The 24,115-nt window shown below is 48.6% G+C and overlaps 1 protein-coding gene across 5 annotated transcripts in view; it reads left to right on the forward strand.

Moving 5' to 3' along the window:
- LOC140421317 (fibroblast growth factor 13-like) overlaps positions 1-24,115 on the forward strand; it is an 818,086-nt gene that overhangs the window by 512,535 nt on the left and 281,436 nt on the right. For 4 of the 5 annotated variants that reach the window (XM_072505962.1, XM_072505965.1, XM_072505963.1 and 1 more), the window contains one exon: positions 18,891-19,001. In XM_072505962.1, coding sequence (XP_072362063.1) covers positions 18,891-19,001 — 111 coding nt within the window. Of the gene's footprint in view, positions 1-16,004; positions 16,195-18,890; positions 19,002-24,115 lie in introns of those variants that run through there. The other variant, XM_072505964.1, reaches the window with a different exon arrangement.

Here is a 24,115-nt window from a genome sequence, read left to right on the forward strand (position 1 = left end):
GTAACTAAAGAAAGGGTTGGCCCACTCAAGGACAAAGGAGGAAAGTTATGCGAGTCAGAGAAAATGGGTGAGATTCTTAACGAGTACTTTGCATCGGTATTCACCGAGGAGAGGGACATGACGGATGTTGAGGTTAGGGATAGATGTTTGATTACTCTAAGTCAAGTCGGTATAAGGAGGGAGGATGTGTTGGGTATTCTAAAAGGCATTGAGGTGGACAAGTCCCCAGGTCCGGATGGGATCTATCCCAGGTTACTGAGGGAAGTGAGAGAGGAAATAGCTGGGGCCTTAACAGATATCTTTGCAGCATCCTTGAACATGTGTGAGGTACCGGAGGACTGGAGAATTGCTAATGTTGTCCCCTTGTTTAAGGAGGGTAGCAGGGATAATCCAAGTAATTATAGACCGGTGAGCCTGACGTCAGTGGTAGGGAAGCTGCTGGAGAAGATACTGAGGGATAGGATCTATTCCCATTTGGAAGAAAATGGGCTTATCAGTGACAGGCAACATGGTTTTGTGCAGGGGAGGCCATGTCTTACCAACTTAATAGAATTCTTTGAGGAAGTGACAAAGTTGATTGATGAGGGAAGGGCTGTAGATGTCATATACATGGACTTCAGTAAGGCATTTGATAAGGTTCCCCATGGTAGGCTGATAGAGAAAGTGAAGTCTCATGGGGTCGAGGGTGTACTAGCTAGATGGATAAAGAACTGGCTGGGCAACAGGAGACAGAGAGTAGTGGTGGAAGGGAGTTTCTCAAAATGGAGAACTGTGACCATTGGTGTTCCACAGGGATCTGTGCTGGGACCACTGTTTGTGATATACATAAATGATCTGGAGGAAGGTATAGGTGGTCTGATTAGCAAGTTTGCAGTTGACACTAAGATTGGTGGAGTAGCAGATAGTGAAGGGGACTGTCAGAGAATACAGCAGAATAGAGATAGATTGGAGAGTTGGGCGGAGAAATGGCAGATGGAGTTCAATCCGGGCAAATACGAGGTGATGCATTTTGCAAGATCCAATTCAAGAGCGAACTATACGGTAAATGAAAAATCCCTGGGGAAAATTGATGTACAGAGAGATCTGGGTGTTCAGGTCCATTGTACCCTGAAGGTGGCTGCGCAGGTCGATAGAGTGGTCAAGAAGGCATACGGCATGCTTTCCTTCATCGGAAGGGGTACTGAGTACAAGAGTCGGCAGGTCATGTTACAGTTGTATAAGACTTTGGTTAGGCCACATTCGGAATACTGTGTACAGTTCTGGTCGCCACATTACCAAAAGGATGTGGATGCTTTGGAGAAGGTGCAGAGGAGGTTCACCAGGATGTTGCCTGGTATGGAGGGTGCTAGCTATGAAGAGAGGTTGAGTAGATTAGGATTATTTTCATTAGAAAGACGGAGGTTGAGGGGGACCTCATTGAGGTCTACAAAATCATGAGAGGTATAGACAGGGTGGACATCAAGAAGCTTTTTCCCAGAGTGGGGGACTCAATTACTAGGGGTCACGAGTTCAAGGTGAGAGGGGAAAAGTTTAAGGGAGATATGCGTGGAAAGTTCTTTACCCAGAGGGTGGTGGGTGCCTGGAACGCATTGCCGGCGAAGGTGGTAGAGGCGGGCACGATAGCGTCATTTAAGATGTATCTAGACAGATATATGAATGAGCAGGGAGCAGAGGGATACAGATCCTTAGAAAATAGGTGACAGTTTTAGGTAGAGGATCTGGATCGGCGCAGGCTTGGAGGGCCGAAGGGCCTGTTCCTGTGCTGTCATTTTTCTTTGTTCTTTGTTTGGTCTTTTTATGTAACACTGAACAATCTCAAAAGAACTGGACATTTTAGACTCTGGTGAAGGCTTTTGGAAGTTTGAAAGGAAAGTGTTGAAGGTCAGAATCTAGGGTCACCTCTCTCAATTATGTCTCACTCACCTTAGTTCCTGCGAATCAAAATGAATCATGTGGATAAATTAACTATTGAAGCTGTAAACAAATTACGCAAATCATTTTGAAGTGACATTTGAGATTCAAGAAAGAGTCCTGATTTGGACTGACCAATGACTTCCTTTCCATCATACGGTCAGAAGTGGGGATGATTGCAGATGACTGCGCAATTCGAGGAAAATCTCTTTGGGGAAGAAGGCAATGACGCAGTAACTATTGTACGTCCACTGTCCCTGGCTCCTTCACGTGCAAGAAGTGTGTCCAGTTGCAGCTCCTGTTAGACCGCTTGACGGCTCTGGAGCTGCGGATAGACTCACTTTGGAGCATCCGCGATGCTGAGGATGTCGTGGATAGCACGTTTAGCGGGTTGGTCACACCGCAGGTGAAAGGTACTGAGGGAGATAGAAAATGGGTGACCAAAAGACAGAGCAAGAGTAGGAAGGCAGTGCAGGTGTCCCCTGCGGTCATCCCCTGCAAAACAGATATACCGCTTTGGATACTGTTGAGGGAGTCGGCTCACCAGGGGAAGGCAGCAGCAGCCAGGTTCATGGCACCATGGCTGGCTCTGCTGTGCAGCTGGGCAGGAAGAAGAATGGCAGGGCTATAGTGATAGGGGACTCAATTGTAAGGGGAATAGACAGGCGGTTCTGCGGACGCAATCGAGACTCCAGGATGGTATGTTGCCTCCCTGGTGCAAGGGTCAAGGATGTCTCGGAGCGGTTGCAGGACATTCTGGGGGGGGGGAGGGTGAACAGCCAGCTGTCATGGTGCACATAGGCACCAACGATAGAGGTAAAAAATGGGACGAGGTCCTACAAGCTGAATTTAGGGAGTTAGGAGTTAAACTAAAAAGTAGGACCTCAAAGGTAGAAATCTCAGGATTGCTACCAGTGCCATGAGCTAGTCAGAGTAGGAATGTCAGGATAGATAGGATGAATGCGTGGCTCGAGAGATGGTGCAAGAGGGAGGGATTCAAATTCCTGGGACATTGGAACCGGTTCTGGGGGAGGTGGGACCACTACAAACCGGACGGTCTGCACCTGGGCAGGACTGGAACCGATGTCCAAGGGGGTGTTTGCTAGAGCTGTTGGGGAGAGTTTAAACTAATGTGGCAGGGGGATGGGAACCGATGCAGGAAGTTGGAAGGTAGTAAAACAGGGACAGAAACAAAAGGCAGTAAGGGGGAAAGTGTAAGGCAGAGAAGCCGTAGTCAAAAATCAAAAATGGCGACAGTACAAGGTACAGTGACTGAGGGGAGCTCAGTGAATAGGACCAGGAATACTAAAAGGAATAAAACGGGAAGTGAAAACATTAATGGTAAGGTTGTTACATGAAGATATGGGTTCAACGACAAGGAAAATTAGGAGAAAGGTTAAGAGGAAATATAACTTAGGAGAGGTTACTGATCGAGGTGTTAAGATTCAGAACAGAGGTAAAAAAGCCAACATAAGTGTACTTTACCTGAATGCTCGTAGTATTCGGAATAAGGTAAATGAGTTGATGGCGCAAATCATCGTGAATGACTATGATTTAGTGGCCATTACTGAAACATGGTTAAAGGATGGTCACGACTGGGAGTTAAATATCCGAGGGTATCAAACTATTCGGAAGGACAGAGTGGATGGTAAGGGAGGTGGTGTAGCTCTGTTATTTAAGGATGACATCCGGGCAACAGTAAGGGATGACATCGGTGCTATGGAGGATAAGGTTGAATCCATTTGGGTGGAAATCAGGAATAGTAAGGCGAAAAAGTCACTGATAGGAGTAGTCTCTAGGCCACCAAATAGTAATATTATGGTGGGGCAGGCAATAAACAAAGAAATAACTGATGCATGTAGAAATGGTACAGCAGTTATCATGGGGGATTTTAATCTACATGTCGATTGGTTTAACCAGGTCGGTCAAGGCAGCCTTCAGGAGGAGTTTATAGAATGTATCCGCGATAGTTTCCTAGAACAGTATGTAATGAAAACTACGAGGGAACAAGCGGTCCTAGATCTGGTCCTGTGTAATGAGACAGGATTGATTCAGGATCTCATAGTTAGGGATCCTCTTGGAAGGAGCGATCACAATATGGTGGAATTTAAAATACAGAGGGAGGGTGAGAAGGTAAAATCAAGCACTAGTGTTTTGTGCTTAAACAAAGGAGATTATAATGGGATGAGAGAAGAACTAGCTAAGGTAGACTGGGAGCAAAGTCTTTATGGTGAAACAGTTGAGGACTAGTGGAGAACCTTCCAAGTGATTTTTCACAGTGCTCAGCAAAGGTTTCTACCAACAAAAAGGAAGGACGGTAAAAAGAGTGAAAATCGACCGTGGATATCTAAGGAAATAAGGGAGAGTATCAAATTGAAGGAAAAAACATACAAAGTAGCAAAGATCAGTGGGAGGCTAGAGGACTGGGAAATCTTTAGGGGGCAACAGAAAGCTACTAAAAAAGCTATAAAGAAGAGTAAGATAGATTATGAGAGTAAACTTGCTCAGAATATAAAAACAGATAGTAAAAGTTTCTACAAATACATAAAACAAAAAAGAGTGGCTAAGGTAAATATTGGTCCTTTAGAGGATGAGAAGGGAGATTTAATAATGGGAGATGAGGAAATGGCTGAGGAACTGAACAGGTTTTTGGGTCGGTCTTCACAGTGGAAGACACAAATAACATGCCAGTAACTGATGGAAATGAGGCTATGACAGGTGAGGACCTTGAGAGGATTGTTATCACCAAGGAGGTAGTGATGGGCAAGCTAATGGGGCTAAAGGTAGACAAGTCTCCTGGACCTGATGGAATGCATCCCAGAGTGCTAAAAGAGATGGCTAGGGAAATTGCAAATGCACTAGTGATAATCTACCAAAATTCACTAGACTCTGGGGTGGTCCCGGCGGATTGGAAATTAGCAAACGTGACACCACTGTTTAAAAAAGGAGGGAGGCAGAAAGCGGGTAATTATAGGCCAGTGAGCTTAACTTCGGTAGTAGGGAAGATGCTGGAATCTATCATCTAGGAAGAAATAGCGAGGCATCTGGATGGAAATTGCCCGATTGGGTAGACGCAGCATGGGTTCATAAAGGGCAGGTCGTGCCTAACTAATTTAGTGGAATTTTTTGAGGACATTAACAGTGCTGTAGATAACGGGGAGCCAATGGATGTGGTATATCTGGATTTCCAGAAAGCCTTTGACAAGGTGCCACACAAAAGGTTGCTGCATAAGATAAAGATGCATGGCATTAAGGGGAAAGTAGTAGCATGGATAGAGGATTGGTTAATTAATAGAAAGCAAAGAGTGGGGATTAATGGGTGTTTCTCTGGTTGGCAATCAGTAGCTAGTGGTGTCCCTCAGGGATCCGTGTTGGGCCCACAACTGTTCACAATTTACATGGATGATTTGGAGTTGGGGACCAAGAACAACGTGTCCAAGTTTGCAGACGACACTAAGATAAGTGGTAAAGCAAAAAGTGCAGAGGATACTGGAAGTCTGCAGAGAGATTTGGATAGGCTAAGTGAATTGGCTAGGGTCTGGCAGATGGAATACAATGTTGACAAATGTGGGATTATCCATTTTGGTCGGAATAACAGCAAAAGGGATTATTATTTAAATGATAAAATATTAAAACATGCTGCTGTGCAGAGAGACCTGGGTGTGCTAGTGTATGAGTCGCAAAAAGTTGGTTTACAGGTGCAACAGGTGATTAAGAAGGCAAATGGAATTTTGTCCTTCATTGCTAGAGGGATGGAGTTTAAGACTAGGGAGGTTATGCTGCAATTGTATGAGGTGTTAGTGAGGCCACACCTGGAGTATTGTGTTCAGTTTTGGTCTCCTTACGTGAGAAAGGACGTACTGGCACTGGAGGGTGTGCAGAGGAGATTCACTAGGTTAATCCCAGAGCTGAAGGGGTTGGATTACGAGGAGAGGTTGAGTAGACTGGGACTGTACTCGTTGGAATTTAGAAGGATGAGGGGGGATCTTATAGAAACATATAAGATTATGAAGGGAATAGATAGTCTAGATGCGGGCAGGTTGTTTCCACTGGCGGGTGAAAGCAGAACTAGGGGGCATAGCCTCAAAATAAGGGGAAGTAGATTTAGGAATGAGTTTAGGAGAAACTTCTTCACCCAAAGGGTTGTGAATCTATGGAATTCCTTGCCCAGTGAAGCAGTAGAGGCTCCTTCATTAAATGTTTTTAAGATAAAGATAGATAGTTTTTTGAAGAATAAAGGGATTGAGGGTTATGGTGTTCGGGCCGGAAAGTGGAGCTGAGTCCACAAAAGATCAGCCATGATATCATTGAATGGCGGAGCAGGCTCGAGGGGCCAGATGGCCTACTCCTGCTCCTAGTTCTTATGTTCTTATGTTCTTATGAAAGGGCTTTGCCAATCTGCATCAAACCAATAATTTTTTTTTATTTCATTCGGGTTTACAGGGGATTCCAGATCACCACTTCACTCCACCCCCACAGTTGGACTGGATAGGCCATCCAAAAAGTCAGACCAAATCGATCCCTCCACCGGAAGTTCCAATCTATAAAAATCACAATAGACCGATTTAAAAGCCACATTAGTCTCGGGAAGGGTGGAAAGAAGGGGTGGGATTCTCTGTTGCCCGACCCCGAAATCGTAATCCGCGATTGGGCGGAGAATTGATTCCGACGCCGGACGTTCTTATCTGTAAAGTTCACAATAGAGCGATTTAATCTCAGGAGAGGTGGATGCAAGGTTTCCGCTCGAATTGCGTACCTGTGTTTTCTCCAGGGAGGCTGACTGCCATTTAAGCTGGTGAGCCCGATGACGACTGGCCTTCTACACATATTTGTAAAACATGCCCCTTGTGCATCGCACCTGGCTCTCCGCCCTGCCAGTCGACAGCAGTTTGAGCTGCGTTTGCACCTTTTTCCGACTTGTCAGCAGCCCCCGGTGTCGGGTCCAGTGAGTACTGGCGGGCCACCTGAAGAATGGAGTCCGCCAGCCTCTGCTGCTCCATCCTCGCTGTCGTCACGAGGGGAGGTGATGGTGTAATGGTATTATCACTGGACCAGTAATCCAGAGACCCAGGGTAACGTTCTGGGAACTGGCTTTGAATCCCAGTAGGACAGATAGTGAAATTTGAATTCAAAAAATATCTGGAATTAGGAGTCTAATGATGACCATGAAACCATTGTCGATTGTTGTAAAAACCCATATGGTTCACTAATGTCCTTTAGGGAAGGAAATCTGTCGTCCTTACCCGGTCTGGCCGACATCAGGGGCGAGATTCTCCGACCCCCCCACCGGGTCGGAGAATCGCCGGGGGCTGGCGTGAATCTCACCCCCGCCGGTTGCCGAATTCTCCGGCACCGGATATTCGGTGGAGGCGGGAATCGCGCCGCGCCGGTTGGCGCCCCCCCCCCCCTGCGATTCTCCGGCCCGGACGTGCCGAAGTCCAGCTGCTAAAATGCCTGTCCCGCCGACGTAAATTGAACCACCTACCTTACCGGCGGGACAAGGCGGCGCAGGCAGGCTCCGGGGTCCTGGGGAGGCGCGGGGTGATCTGGCCCTGGGGGGTGGCCTGGCCCGCGATCGGGGCCCACCGATCTGCGGGCGGGCCTGTGCCGTGGGGGCACTCTTTTCCTTCCGCCTTCGCCACGGTCAGCACCATGGCAGAGGCGGAAGAGACTCCCTCCACTGTGCATGCGCGGGAATGCCGTCAGCGGCCGCTAACGCTCCCGCGCATGTGCCGCCTGGAGATGTCATTTCCGCGCCAGCTGGCGGGGCACCAAAGGCCTTTTCCGCCAGCTGGCTGGGCGGAAATTCGTCCGGCGCGGGCCTAGCCCCTTAAGGTTGGGGCTCGGCCCCCCCAAGATGGCGCGATTCCCAACTGATTTGCGCCGGTTTGGGCGCCGGTCGGCGGACATCGCGCCGTTTCCGGAGAATTTCGCCCATGGCTCCAGACCCAAGCAATGTGGTTGAGTCTTAAATGCCCTCTGAAACTCAGCTCAAGGGGAATTAGTGATGGGTAATAAATGCCCACATCCCCTGAATGAATAAATAAAATGCACTTCACAGGTCACAGTTCCCCCCCCTCAGGACCACCTTAAGGACCTCCCACAAAATGGAAGGACGAAATTGACTCAGTTTTATTTAATTTTATATAATCCTCTATGGCGGAGTGCATGCGCTCACAACATGTCTTATCTGCTAATAGTGTTGTGTCTAAACTCCATGGTGGATGTTGGATGGGGACAGGCTCCAGCGTCAAACCAACAAGGTGTGGGGCAATAGAAATCGCAGGGCACTCAGCCATCACCATTGAAGGGAGAAGAGATCTAGGTATCACAAAATAAAATCAATCCGCGAATATACCTGATGAAGCGAAAAAAATGAAAACTCTTTTATCGCCCGGGTGCAAGAAGCGTTGAGAATCTACTGCCCCCCCCTTCACCCTCCCCACCATCTTTTCACTGGGTCTTTCAAACCTCTAATCCTCCAGGTGACCAAACAAATTGGGGGTCTCCCACCACTCCCCCCCCCCCCCCCCACCCCGCAATCCAAAGTCAGCTGTTTCCACCCAGGGGGATTGAGAAAACCGGCCCACCCAAGATGGCCACCCAACCAAATAAAAAGATTGGGCAAATAAAACTCTTCAGACACCGGCAGCAACCTACCCCCACCCCCCCCCCCCCACCCCCCGCCCCCCCCCCCACCCCCCGCCGGCCACCACGCAAGGCAAACTCGGAATGCTAAAATCTACTGCTATCAAACCTGAAGAAAACAAGAACTCTACGATCATAATCTAAAGAAAAAACTACTATTATGGGCTGCAGCCACCCCTTCAAAATGTCTGTCGTTAGTTAACTCTTAAGTTAGCAGGGAGACTCCCAACTGAAATGTTCTGACACCCTGGGCTGGTGTGCGGTCAATTCAAGCGGCACCCATCCCGGAGTCATAATACAAGTGAATTAACCAAGAATTATTTTAAAAATTACCAAAGTCTCTGGCCCTTGGCTGCCCAATAATTACAGTCACCAGGTTTGTAAGTTTAAACACAATTACTGGGCGAAATTCTCCGGAAACGGCGCAATGTCCGCCAACTGGCGCCCAAAACGGCGCCAATTAGACGGGCATCGCGCCGCCCCAAAGGTGCGGAATGCTCCGCATCTTTGGGGGCCGAGCTCCAACATTAAGGGGCTAGGCTGACGCCAGAGGAATTTCCGCCCCGCCAGCTGGCGGAAACGGCCTTTGTTGCCCCGCCAGCTGGCGCGGAAATGACATCTCCGGGCGGCGCATGCGCGGGAGCGTCAGCGGCCGCTGACAGCATTCCCATGCATGCGCAGTGGAGGGAGTCTCTTCCGCCTCCGCCATGGTGGAGACCGTGGCGGAGGCGGAAGGGAAAGAGTGCCCCCACGGCACAGGCCCGCCCGCGGATAGGTGGGCCCCGATCGCGGGCCAGGCCACCGTGGGGGCACCCCCCGGGGCCAGATCGCCCCGCGCCCCCCCCCCAGGACCCCAGAGCCCGCCCACGCCGCCTGGTCCCGCCGGTAAGGTAGGTGGTTCAATTTACGCCGGCGGGACAGGCAATTTATCGGCGGGACTTCGGCCCATCCGGGCCGGAGAATCGAGCAGGGGGGGAGCCCACCAACCGGCGCAGCGCGATTCCCGCCCCCGCCGAATCTTCGGTGCCGGAGACTTCGGCAACCGGCGGGGGCGGGATTCACGCCAACCCCCGGCGATCCTCCGACCCGACGGGGGGTCGGAGAATGTCTCCCACTGTTTATTTATACCAAGAACTATAATGAAATCTGCAGCAAATACAGTGGGTTGACTATACATAAATACCTAACTCTGACTTTAATTTGCCACCCCGCCCTCTACACACATCCGCAAGACAGACAAACACAGAGGGGTGGAAAAGGGGAAGAAAATGAAAGTGAAAGAGCAAGGAGTCTTTGCTTCAGAGGATGGTTCTTAGCCGACTTTCTTCACAGTACGCTTGTAGATCACAATCTTTATTTTTCTGTCCATACTGGTGTTTTTGTAGTTATAAAATATCATACCCACAATGTTCCTGGAAAGGCAAAGTCTTTCTCATCAAACAGGTTTATTGGGGAGAGAGAGAGCCCTCACCACAGTCTTTCTGGAGAGATTTAGCTGGTTCTTTCTGGAGAGAGCTTGGCAACAACCATCTGGAGAGGATTCCCTGTATCTTTTCACCTCTGAAATCAAAACAGAAACCTCCTTAAGTCTTTGAACCATTTCAGTGGGACAAGATCCAATCACCATCTGTTACCGGGCAAAGCACAGCCTTTTTGACCAATTGATTGGCCACCAGTCAAATCGATAAAACCAAGTGCCAGCCCATCTCTGTCACCGATGCTGGCCAGTCTACAACTACAGTCAAAACCAGCACAGCCTTCTGAATTCTTCTGCTTGCATTAAAGACACAGGCCACTTGCCTTAATGATACATGCCTGTTAGTCATCCACGAATCAACAATGTAACGGCAAAATAAGGGAAAGGGGAAATAAACAGGAAGGACCCTTACAGGAGATAAGAAAAACGGTTAAGGGCAACAAAATGCCAAGACCCCGTAAACCTTGTGCTCCATAAGACCATAAGACATAGGAGCAGAATTAGGCCACTCGGCCCATTGAGTCTGCTCCACCATTCAATCATGGCTGATATTTTTCTCATCCCCATTCTCCTGCCCTTCATTAGAGCCAAAAACCCAATCACACAGAGCCCAACTTGTGCTTTTTAATGAAAAAATCCGCCTCTCCCAGTGCATCAACAAAATGGTCTTTTCCTTCAAAAGTTACTCTAACCTGAGCAATGTAGACCACACCGGACTGGACTCCACTTTTATATAGGGTGGCCTTGGCTCTATTGAACGCAGCCCTCTTCTTTGCCAGCTCTACACCCACATCTTGATAGAACCTGATGGCACAGCCTTCCCCACTAATGCCCATCTTAGACCCCTCTCTTTCTCCTTGAAGCTGTGAAACCTCAGTATCACCACATGCGGTGGATCTGCAGGACGAAGATCCGGTGGGAGTGCACGATGGGCTCGGTCCAACACCAAACATATCTGCAAGGTGCTCCGTGGTTATCGGGCCTTCCATCGCCTCCGGCAGCCCCACAATTCCTGGACCTCTTCTCCAGGCCATTCTCCAGGTTCACTTAGACCAACGACGATAGCTGCAAATCCAGCGCGGCAATCCAATCACTGTGGCTCGAAGGAGCCTCTTCCACACATTTAATCTTGGCTCCATTGGATTCCACGGTTTGATTGGTTTTCCCCATAGCCACTCGAATGGGAGCCAAGGCCTCTTCCATGGATTTCCTGAGGTCCTCCGACACGATTTATCGGTGCTTCTTTTGCCACGGTACTAGAAAGCACCTCAGCCGTCAGCGGAGTGACCAGAGCACCTGAGACTGACTCCACTATTTTACCTACAGAAGAACTCTAAGAATCCACAGACTCCACCAACAAACTTCTGCTTTCCATCTTCTTGCCCCTGACATTTTGGGGCATTTCAATAATAATCTAGTAATATTTATTATTGTCACAAGTAGGCTTACATTAACACTGCAATGAAGTTACTGTGAAAATCCCCTCGTCTCTAAACTCCGGCACCTGTTCAGGTACACAGAGGGAGAATTCAAAATGTCCAAATCACCGAACAAGCATGTCTTTTGGGACTTGTGGGAGGAAACTGGAGCTCCCGGAGTGCACCCACGCAGTCACGGGGAGAAAGTGCAGACTCCGCACAGGCAGTGACCCAAGCCAGGAATCAAGCACGGGACCCTGGCGCTGTGAAGCAACAGTGCTAACCACTGTGCCATCAAGTATCATCTGGTCATGATCACGTTAGAATTTCTGGGCAGAATGGGGTGGGATGGTGGCACACTGGTTAGCACTGCTGCCTCACAGCGCCAGGGACCCAGGTTAGATTCCGACTTTGCGTGGCTGTGTGTGCGGAGTCTGCACGCTCTCCCCGTGTCTGCGTCAGTTTTCTCCGGGTGCTCCGGTTTCCTCACACAGTCCAAATATGTGCAGGTTAGGTGGATTGGCCATGCTAAATTGCCCCCAGCTGGGGTTACGGGGATAGAGTGGGGAATTGGGCCTAAGTGGGGGATTGCGCCTAGGTGGGGTGCTCTTTCACAGGGTTGGTGCAGACTCGATGGGCCGAATGGCCTCCTTTTGCACGATAGAGATTATATGAGTTTGCTGTGGGTACATTGGCTGCTGTGTTTCACTCTGTTACAATAGTGACTGCTGTTCATTGCTGATTAGCACTTTGGGAATAGCCCGAGGGCATGAAAGGCACTGTAGAAATGACAGGCGTTTTTTCTCTCTCATTTTCAGAGGCGAGAATATGGTTCGGTTCTGTACAGAATTATTCTTCAGGATTATGTTGAACATTTTGTTGACATCAGCTCTGAAACAAAATATGTTTTACATTTACATCAAAGAAAAGGAAAAACAAGTTAAAGTTGTGTGTTATGCAATGGTTCACACACAACTTGGAGGATAGCACTGGGAATTGTTATACTTTCTCTGTCAGTATTGATTACGTATTAGCTTGCTGTTTTATCCTGTCAGATACTCTCAGGACCGTTTCATGTTTTTTCCCCAGCAGTTTCTGTTGTTACCTCAGGTTATCGTCACTGACTAGAGTTTCTTTATATCCCGCACAGGGGGAACTGTTCCGACTTTAACACACAAACTGCTATCTCTCAATAACAACGCAGCCCAAAATGAAATAAACCGAAAATCAGCACATTAATCCTGCTGCTGCGCCATGTGGCAGGGGTCGATGCAGGGTGCGGGTGCACCCTCAGGGCAGCATGGTAGCACAGTGGGTAGCACTGCTGCTTCACAGAGCCATGGACCCAGGTTCGATTCCCCACTGGGTCACTGCCTGTGCGGAGTCTACACGTTCTCCCCGTGTCTGTGTGGGTTTCCTCCGGGTGCTCCGGTTTCCTCCCACAAGTCCCGAAAGACGTGCTGTTAGGTGATTTGGACATTCTGAATTCTCCCTCAGTGTACCCGAACAGGCGCCGGAGTGTGGCGACTAGGGGATTTTCACAGTAACTTCATTGCAGCGTTAATATAAGACGACTCGTGGCAATAATCTGCTAGAGAAATTGGCAGAGTATTTAAAATATTACGTACTGGAGCGAATTGTATTATTCATAGCAGGTTCGACGTGCAGCACCAAGAACTGTGGTTTTTCATTCTGAACTCATTCCACGATGCCCGGGGTGACTTGGATTGACTTTCAGGAGCTCATTGAGGTCCGTGGCTTTTACTGACTGTCCTTAAGGCAGCAACCCTTCTGAGTAATTATAACTCAAATAGTTTCAGTTGGAAGTGTTTAGTGGGAAATTTGTTCTTGGTCATCGATGTGATTGTCCTAACTGTGATGCCAGTTGCGGCACTGTTTGTAGCATTCAGGTCATTGAACACACACATCTACATCGACAGGTACAATGGGAACTTCATAAGTAAATCCGCGTGTTGGTATCAGAGTGTGCCCATAGGAAGAGAGGGCTGACAGTTGCCATGTACGATATTCATTTATATATCACGAGAAAAGAACTTGGACTGGGAACAATCAGCAGAAGATCATTGTCTCCCTCCGTTCTGTCTGAATCTATCCGAACCATCATAGCTGCTCTTTCCCTCTAACCCTGCACTTTCCCTTTCTAGTATTTATCTCGTTTCCTTTCGAATTTTCCCGATCAAATCACTTCAAAAAAAATCCTCTCATTTTCCCCCAGGTTCCTTTGCCAATCGCCTTAAGCCTGTGCCCTAAGGTTACTGGCCCTGTGGCCAGGGCAACCAATCCCCCTTATTGAAACTTGCGTGATTTTGACCATTGTTAAATCTCCACTTAACCTTCTCTGCTGTGAAGAGAGCTCCACTCTCCCCACATTGGCTAGAATCGCTCTTCCCTGGGAGCATTGTGATAGATTCCCCCACACCCTCTCTGAAGTCTCAGGAATGTAATAAGATGTTGAATATGATTGAACAATGACATGATTCTCCCAGGATTCTGGCTAGTTGCATTGTAACCGGCAGGAATGGGTTAGGGCCAGCCTATTGGGGTGAGCCAGCTGTTCCTTGGGGGGGGTCAGCCTATTGGGGTGAGCCAGCTGTTCCTTGGGGGGGGGAGGGTCAGCTATTGGGGTCAGCCTGTTGGGGTCAGCCTGTTGGGGTCAGCCTGTTGGGGTCAGCCTTTGGGGTCAGCCTGTTGGGGTCAGCCTGTTGGGGTCAGCCTGTTGGGGTGAGCCTGTTGGGGTGAGCCTGTTGGGGTGGGCCTGTTGGGGTGGGCCTGTTGGGGCCAGCCTGTTGGGGTCAGCCTGTTGGGGTCAGCCTGTCGGGGTGAGCCTGTCGGGGTGAGCCTGTCGGGGTGAGCCTGTTTGGGTCAGCCTGTCGGGGTCAGCCTGTCGGGGTGGAGGCTGTCGGGGTGAGCCTGTCGGGGTCAGCCTGTTGGGGTGAGCCTGTTGGGGTGAGCCTGTTGGGGTGGGCCTGTTGGGGTGGGCCTGTTGGGGTGGGCCTGTTGGGGCCAGCCTGTTGGGGTCAGCCTGTTGGGGTGAGCCTGTTGGGGTGAGCCTGTTGGGGCCAGCATGTTGGGGCCAGCCTGTTGGGGTCAGCCTGTTGGGGTCAGCCTGTCGGGGTGAGCCTGTCGGGGTGAGCCTGTCGGGGTGAGCCTGTCGGGGTGAGCCTGTTTGGGTCAGCCTGTCGGGGTCAGCCTGTCGGGGTCAGCCTGTTGGGGTCAGCCTGTTGGGGTGAGCCTGTTGGGGTGAGCCTGTTGGGGTGGGCCTGTTGGGGTCAGCCTGTTGGGGTCAGCCTGTTGGGGTCAGCCTGTTGGGGTCAGCCTGTCGGGGTGAGCCTGTCGGGGTCAGCCTGTTGGGGTCAGCCTGTCGGGGTGAGCCTGTCGGGGTCAGCCTGTCGGGGTGAGCCTGTTTGGGTCAGCCTGTCGGGGTCAGCCTGTCGGGGTGGAGGCTGTCGGGGTGAGCCTGTCGGGGTGAGCCTGTCGGGGTGAGCCTGTCGGGGTGAGCCTGTCGGGGTGAGCCTGTCGGGGTCAGCCAGCTGTACCTTGCCTGCCAGTTGCTGATGTGTTACAGCAATGCTGCATTTTAACGCTGATTTGGAGCTGGCTGCAGATTGTTCCCTGGCGGCTCTGAAAACATCTGGAAAATGTCCAGCTGGGAATGTGAGAGGCTCTGGGCTGGGGGTGTTGCTGTGACCTGTTGTTGGGATGTGTGTGTGTGTGAGTGAGTGATCCCCCCCCACCCACCCCCCCCACCCCCCCACACACACACACCTGGAGAACTCTCTGTGCCTCTCACACTCTGCCGGGAGACTCGGCGTCTCCTTGTCTCTGGGACGCGGGCGCTGCTGTTTGTGGGGTTTTCATTCCTGTTCCACCTCTGAATGGTGTCAACTGTCAGAGAGACTCCCTCCCCTGGCCAATAGGCTGACAGCCGGGGACACAGCCATGGGGGGGGGGGGGGGGGGGAATTTGTTACACAGGAAATCCCCACCCAGCGGGCTGCAATGCCCCCCCCCCCGCCTTGCCTGGGGTAGGAGGGTCAGAGCAGACTGCAGGAGCAGCTTGCAGAAGGTTCAGGTTTAACAGGTGTGTGGAGCTGCCCAGGAGGGAGGGAGCGGGTGCAGAATTCACTTGCCTGGCCCCTGTGGACACTGCCTGCTCTGGGCATGTTTGCAGACAATTGCTGATGGCTCCTTGTCGGCAATAAAGCCTCCTCAGTCCCCACAGCCCAGCCCTCAGTCCCCACAGCCCAGCCCTCAGTCCCCACAGCCCAGCCCTCAGTCCCCACAGCCCAGCCCTCAGTCCCCACAGCCCAGCCCTCAGTCCCCACAGCTCAGCCCTCAGCCCCCACAGCCCAGCCCTGATTTGCATCAAGAACACAGAGACAGTTCTGGCTGCTTCACTCACGGTGCGATGCTGATTTAAGTACCCGGAGAGCGGCGGCTGGAGATTGATGTGCGGATCTGGAGCCGGTCCTCTCTCAGTATCCACCACCAAGCTGTTTGCTGTGTCTTTATTCTGTTGGCGCTGTCACAATGGCTGCTGCTATCGCCAGTTCACTGATCCGGCAGAAGCGACTGGCCAGGGAGCACAGGAACAAATCCATCCCCTCAAAGCGAATCAGCAGCCCCAATAAGAGCAAAGGGATCTGTGACAGGCACTGGTTCGCTGTCTTTTCCAAAGTCAGGATTTTTGGCTTGAAGAAGCGACGCAGGAGGCGCCCAGGTTTGCCCGAATTTACTGATATTTCCTATTCTCTGTCTGTCTCTGTTCTGTGAACCCAGGGTGGGGGATTGGGGATTGAGGGGTTAATCGTGTTGTGCAGGTTCACATCTCCACCCAGGTATATGTCGTTTTTGTACCCCCACCCTCCCCCCCGTCCCTGATTTTTTAAAAGCAGTAATATTGTTTTATATTTGTTAGTTGTGTTATTTTTTGCCAGCACCAGCCCCCTCTTTGAGCTGTGTGATTGCGGAGATCAGCACTGCAAAGGTGCAGAGGGAGCTCTTGCTGGTCAGCAATAAGATTGGGGGGAAAAAAATCATCTCCTGTTGAAGTGGTGACACAGACTCTCCTCGAACCCACATTCTGAGGGCAATGTGAGGGGGGTTGGAGCTGCAAACTGCGCCCACCAGCAAATAACCCGCCTGCACCATCAAACTTGGGAAGTGATGTGGGTAGGAAATTCGCAACAGGCACAATGGGGCAATGATTTCTCTGGGAAAAGGGGGCAAAATCTGGGAAGGGAGGTGGGGGGTGGTGGTGTGGGGTGGGGAGGAGAAATCATTAAGCTTCCAAAGAAAGCTCTGTGTACCCGAACAGGTGCTGGAATGTGGCGACTAGGGGCTTTTCACAGTAATTTGCAGTGTTAATGTAAGCCGACTTGTGACAATAACAACAATTATTTAGAACATAGAACTTACAGTACAGAAGGAGGCAGATTCCAGAATAATATCATTGCTGCTGTTTGCTGATACTTTTCAATGAAAGGTTTGGGCACATGTATACTGCCCACTGAACCACATTTAGCGGGGTCAGCTGGGTCATCAATAACCTCAGCCGGTACAGGAATTGAACCCACTCTGTTGGCATCTCACCACATCACGGACCAGCTGTCCAGACAACTGAGCTAAACTGGAGTTACTAGGTTACGGGGATAGGGTGTTGGTGTAGCCTGCTCTTTCCAAGGGCCAGTGCAGACTCAATGGGCCAAATGGCCTCCTTCTGCACCGTATATTTTATGATTCCCTAAAACTGAGGACAGTATTCGATGAAGAAAGGACACAATTTCAACGATGTGATTTGTTTCAAAGAGAGATGGAACAGTTATTAGAGTCCTTAGTGACTAAAAGCCTTGCACAAAAAGACTCCTCGTACTTAAGATATTTTTGAGTGAGGTGTTTGAATTATTCAATAATTGTGAATTAAACGATGCCCGGTGTAGGGGAGAATGGCTCTAAGACTGGGCTGATCAGACTGTGGTTGCGATGCCCGGTGTAGGGGAGAATGGCTCTCAGGCTGGGCTGATCAGACTGTGGTTGAACTTTAGCAAAACTGTTCAGCAGTTCAATTTTACAAATTCGGTTTGTCCAGTTTCTTTGTTGGATTGGACATATCCTCCTGCTGAGACACCCTGGTGTCAGTCAATCCGAGATCTGAGACTTCCTCTCACTGTCACTTCACCAGTCTGAATATTTTACAATCTGGAAGGTGATTGTCTAAAGTGATTATATAAAGATATGGTGGAATGTTCTGGGCTGGACGCTGCTACAATTACCATACAATGTGGGAGTCAACTATTAAATTCTGTGAAACAATTATTGCAATGGGTGCATTTAGGCTCCATTTTTATGGCTTAAGTACACTTAGTCAGTGGCTGCAGGCACATATCTGAAGAGATTGCTGTATGCCTGGAAGGTGTGAAGTTTCTGGGAATGCATCACATTCTGATAACGATATCCCAGCCACCCATCGTAAGAGAATCAGAAGTATATTCACAGTGGTTAGCACTGTTGCTTCACAGCATCGGGGTCCTGGGTTCGATTCCCAGCTTGGGTCACTGTCTGTGCGGAGTCTGTACGTTCTCCCCGCGTCTGCGTGGGTTTCCTCCGGGTGCTCCGGTTTCCTTCCACAAGTCCCGAAAGACGTGCTGTTAGGTAATTTGGACATTCTGAATTCTCCCTCTGTGTACCTGAACAGGTGCTGGAATGTGGCGACTAGGAGCTTTTCACAGTAACTTGCAGTGTTAATGTAAGCCTACTTGTGACAATAACAACAATTATTTAGAACAAAGAACATACAGTACAGAAGGAGACCATTCGGCCCATCGAATCTGCACCAACCCACTTAAGCCCTCACTTCCACCCTATCCCCGTAACCCAATAACGTCTCCTAACCTTTTTTGATCACTAAGGGCAACTTATCATGGCCAATCCACCTAACCTGCACATCTTTGGACTGTGGGAGGAAACCGGAGCACCCGGAGGAAACCCACGCAGACACGGGGGGAATGTGCAGACTCCACACGGACAGTGTCCCAGCGGGGGATCAAACCTGGGACCCTGGCGCAGTGAAGCCGCAGTGCTAACCACTGTGCTACCATGCTGCCCAAACTTGTGCTCCCGTGCTGCCCAATATTACTATTATTAATACGGTCAATATTTTCCTCAGAATTTCAGACTTGCCAGAAGTAACTTTTTTTATAGCATTGCCTGGGATTATAAAATTCAAGGGAGAGAACAAATAGGTTTAATTGCAATGTATGTGTACATAATACTGATGAGAGCCCAGTGTTGTTTTATTAACATTTCACAGATCCTGGACTTTGAATCAATGGAAAATGAAACCTTGAACCCTTGTGGTAATTAATATGCTGTTCCCACAGTCTCACTCATCTAATCGAGATTTCTGTTTCTTTTCAGAGCCTCAGCTTAAAGGCATCGTAACAAAGTTGTACAGCAGGCAAGGTTACCACCTGCAGCTGCAGCCAGATGGTGTTATTGATGGGACAAAGGAAGAGGGCAGTAGTTACAGTAAGTAGCATAAATATTATTTGGTACAGAGGGTTTGCAATTGTCAAATTTCGCCTCTTTCATCAGGGGTAATTCAAAGCATTTCCCATGCAACAGGACTTCCAAATTTAGTAGAAATAATTCAGCAAAGCTATTCTGCATCTTTATAACACCAGGTTAAAGTCTAACAAGTTTATTTAGAATCATGAGCTTTCGGAGCGTAGCTCCTTCATCAGGGGAGTCATTCTCACCTGATGTCTCGAGTGACTTACCTGATGAAGGAGCTGCTCTCCGAAAGCTCATGATTCCAAATAAATCTGTTGGATTTTAACCTGGTGTTGTAAGACTTCTCACTGTGCCCACCCCAGTCCAATGCCGGCATCTCCACATCATGGCATCTTTATAACTCACTGGTTGGGTCTCAACTGGAATATTGGGTCCAATTCTGGGTCCCAAACTTTTGCAAGAATGTCAAGGCCTTGGCGAGGGTGTAGAAAGAGGGATTTCAGTTATGCAAAAAGAAATTCAAACTCTGGATTTATTTTCACAGAGGAGGTTAAGGGGAGATTTAATAAAGGTGTGAAAAATGTGAGTGGTTCCTCAAAGAGAAGGCCTGGAGAAATTTTCCCAATGGTGGGAGGAACTATAACCAATAGGTATAGGTGTTTAGCCAAAAGAGATAAGGTGAATGCTTTTATGTAGTGAGTTATTGCGACCAGTTTGCTCTACCTGAAGGGGTGGTCGAGACTGATTCCAAAACTTTCAAAAGGGAATTGGATAACTACTTGAAAAGGAAGAATTTACAGGGTTCTGGATAAATAGCTGGGGAGAGGGAATCATTGGCTGACTCTTTCAAAGAGCAGATGTGGAAACATTGAGTTGAATAGTCTCTTTCTGTGCGTTATAATTCTATAATAACTTAGCTGAATAGATAAGACTTCAATAATTTGTTTGCATCAAAACCCTGTTTTTGCAGGATTTCTATTTGACAATGGATAGTCAGTGACAGACAGAGGCAATCCAATCATAAAATAAATGGTTGCATTTTGTTTCTAGATGATTTGGACCCAAGCATTCTGAGTAATTTCAGGCATTCTATCAGTGTAAGTGTTCAGAGCTTCATCTTTAAGTTATAGAACCCAAATATAACCTTCTAATCGGATGAAAAATGATCAGTCAGGTGGGAGGTTGTCATGGAGTCTCGTTGTTGAAGATTTTCCTGCACCATCATTATTAAATTGATCAGTCTCTCCTCTTGTTTTCCAATGGTTTTCATTTTCAAATTCTACTATGCTCCCTCCGAAGATATTCTCTGTTGTGCACGACCAGTTTTGGCAATGCACACCTATCTTTACAGTTTTTGCTTGGCTGTGGATGTGTGTTATTTAAATAAGTTCAACATTCTGCCTTCGAGGATGCTGCTAGGCTGCACATACATCATAGAATTAACAGTGCAGAAGGAGGCCATTCAGCCCATCGAGTCTGCACCGGCCCTTGGAAAGAGCACCCTACTTAAGCCCACACCTCCACCCTATCCCCGTAGCCCAGTAACCCCACCTAACCTTGTTGGACAATAAGGGCAATTTAGCCTGGCCAATCCACCTAACCTGCACATCTTTGGACTGTGGGAGGAAACTGGAGCACCCGGAGGAAACCAACACAGACACGGGGAGAACGTGCAGACTCCACACAGACAGCCACCTGAGACCGGAATTGAACTCAGGCACCTGGAGCTGTGAGGCAGCAGTGCTAACCACTGTGCAATCCCCACACCCACCCTGCCTCCCCCCCGCAGATTAGTGAGAGCAGATCCCAGCCCGCAGTGTCTGCCGTGACTGCTCAAAATACCCTATTTCCCAAACCCCCTCCACTGCTCCCCAGTCACACTCTGATCCTATTCTGTCTGTACGTTAATTTGCTCCCTCAGACACTTTGGGCTCAACTGCCACCCCCCCCCCCCCGCCCCCACTTCCCGTCCCCGCCAAAGACCCCAACCACTACCCTCTGTTTTCCCTGTAAACCTGCTCCCCACTCTTGTTGAGCACCAGCCTCTGATCCCTTGCATTCTGTCCCCAACATTGCCAGCCCCACTGTCATTCCATTTCCCAGTCCTGCCACGTTATAATCCAGGGGTACCTCCCATTATCCCCATCCCCACATCAGGATGTGACTGACCCATTAAACATCACAAACGCAGAAGATCACATCTGAATCAGTACACATCCACATCTAGCAAATCAATAAACCAATGCGTAAAGTGCAGAATGTGGGAGAAACACAGCTTAGACATTTTTGGCAACATTTTCTTATTAACGTTGGAGAGCAAATTGAGGGGAAAATTGCAACTCTGCTTGTGTCAGCAGTAGCTATTGCATATTTTCACCAGCTCCCTAGTTGGTAACAATCTGTTTCATATCGACTCGAGGTGGTGCCCAGAGCTAGTGCTGTATTTATATCAGGATAAATTAAAGAGAAAATGTTACGCTGCGTACACAACTTAAGATGTCACATTCATGGGAAAGTGTACTCCAGTCTGGAATCCGTTTCACCTGAACCCTGCAGCCGGGCTGTTTAGAAGGGATACAAAACATTCTTTGACATAAAATAATTTTAAATTCAATCCGTAATCTGTGTAAAGAAAGTGAGGAAATGTTCAGATGACACGTGGAATTGTTCGGGCAATTATTTGTTCATTGCAAGAGGGGAATCACACATTGCATACTCTGCATCCAGAAATATTATTTGTACATTCACAGTGAAATTCAGATTAAGGGGTTTCAAGTCTTGGAGATGTTGTTTTCGCTGTCTCCAAATATCAGGTTTTGATGTCTCAGTTCACCAATCAAGGTAAGTGAAAACAATGATTTTAAATCTATAGCACAGAAGAAGGCGATTCAGTCCATCGTACTCATGTCAGCGCTCCGTTAGAGCAAACAAACCTGACCCTGGCTCGCAAAATCCCCCGCTCCCCTGTACCTGCTTCTAGAAACAGGAGGTTAAGGTCCTGAAATAAATACAGAAAATGTCAGTGGGACTCCGGAACCCATGTCGGTCAGTGAGCTTTGGGGTGATGGGTGAACAGAGGCTTGGTACAAATTAGCGTGAAGCGTAACAGAGTGTTGGATAAATCTCTGGAGAAGACGCGGTATTGATCCCGCCAGGAGAACACTGGACTGGTCAAGTGTGCAGGTGACAAAGGCAGTGCTGAGGCTTTTGGCAGCACATGAACCATGAACTGACACAAGGAAGGAAGTGGGTAATGTTCCAGAAGTCTTAGTGATGGAGCAGATATATGCCCGGAAGCTCAGGTTAGCCAGAGTCAATGCAACAGGAAACATAGGGTTAATATTTCAGCTCCAAAACTTTTTGCCAGTAGTATTCGGGAGAAGGGAAGTCAACTGAAAATGTCTTATCCATCAGACTTTCACAAAAATATTTCATTCTAAAGTTCTCTGCTTGAATTCAAAACACTAGCAGGTCGGTACATGCATACATGCAAATCAGGAGCCATTCAGCCCCTCCAGCCAACCTGGTCCGTCATTTGATAATGTCATAGCTGATCTAATTGTGGCTCCTAATCTCCTGTCTACCCCCTATACTATTCCTGTCGAAAACAAACCCTTCCATAAATTTGAACATCTTTGGTAAAAGTTCTGATTAACCTCGTCTGCTTTAAGGAGAACAATGCAAGTAATGTTGAGATTTTAACTTTCATTATGTTGGCAATGCAGTGTTGAAATTTTCAAAGTAATTGGGGGGGAATCTGTGAAAATTATTGCTGATATTAGCAGCTGCCTTTGTACACTGACAGACTCCCAGTAAAATGGCAGATTGAAGTTAATTCCAAACTTGAGAAGATTGCCCATTGATATTGTGTACCGAGTTGGAATATGTAAATCTGCTGGTGTATTGCTACGAGTATAGATATTTAGACCCAATGGAAATTTTCAAACTCTTGGCCTAATGTAGCAAGGAAGAATGAACCTGAATTAAAGTCCATCATCATAACATCGTCAAACAGAAAACGTGGTGATCATTTGTTAATGTCTTGCCTTGAATTGGTGAACTTCATTTAGTATAATAATGATTATTAGTTTTAAAAATGTTTAAACCAACGTTCTGTTTGAATTCTTTACAGTAGCAATTAGATGGGTGGACTTGGGTTTTGTTCAAGTTTTAGGTTATAATTGTCAGTACATAACTTTTCTTCCATGATAGAGATCAACATGGGTAGAATCCAGTGCCCACCCCCATGGTGAGTTTGGTGGTGTTGGTGGGGGGGTGAGAGTGGTGGGTGGAGACTGCATCCTCCTAACTTCAGCCCAACTAGGTTTGGGGTGGGAAAGCCCTTGATTGCAGCTGGCACAGTGGCTAGCACCGCTGCCTCAGAGCTCCAGGGACCCGGGTTCGTTTCCGGCATCGGGTGACCGTCGGTGTGGAGTTTGCACTTTCTCCCGTGTCTGCGTGGGTTTCCTCCGGGTGCTCCGGTTTTCTCCCACAGTCCAAAGATGTGCAGGTTAGGTGGATTGGCCATGTTAAAATTGCCCTTAGTGTCCAAAAGATTAGGTGGGGTTACTGGGTTATGGGGATGGGGTGGGGGCGTGGGCTTAAGTAGGGTGCTCTTTCCAAGAGCCGGTGCAGACTCGATGGGGCAAATGGCCTCCTTTTGCACTGTAAATTCTATAATTCTCATCCCACCACCCACTTAAGGGCCTCATTAACCCAGCAGTGAGCAGGGGGCGCACCATGCAGGAAGCATGACCGACAAACCCTGGTCAGTTTGCTAGTGGGATCCCAGGGGATAGTCCCACTGTGCCTGATTGAGGGTCCGGGCATTTGGAAGGAAGGGGGGGAAAGGCACTGTGGGGACCCCGTAGGCTCTCCAGGCAACAGTTGCTTTCACAAGATTCTGTCAACATCCTTGTTGCCTTTAACTATGTCAGCATAAATGATATTGTTCGATCACATGTGTGTGGTGACACTAAAAGCTTTATGTTCTATGGTTGCAATTCCATTATCTATAAAAACTTGTTTGTCACTTTTTATTTGGAAATGCAATCCTCATCTTCCTCCCAAAGCTCTGAATAGGATAGCACAATTAAAATGAGAGAATAGGTTATTGAGATTATAGTTTA

This window comes from Scyliorhinus torazame, chromosome 5 (genome assembly GCF_047496885.1).
Source record: "Scyliorhinus torazame isolate Kashiwa2021f chromosome 5, sScyTor2.1, whole genome shotgun sequence".
Lineage (NCBI taxonomy): Eukaryota > Metazoa > Chordata > Chondrichthyes > Carcharhiniformes > Scyliorhinidae > Scyliorhinus > Scyliorhinus torazame.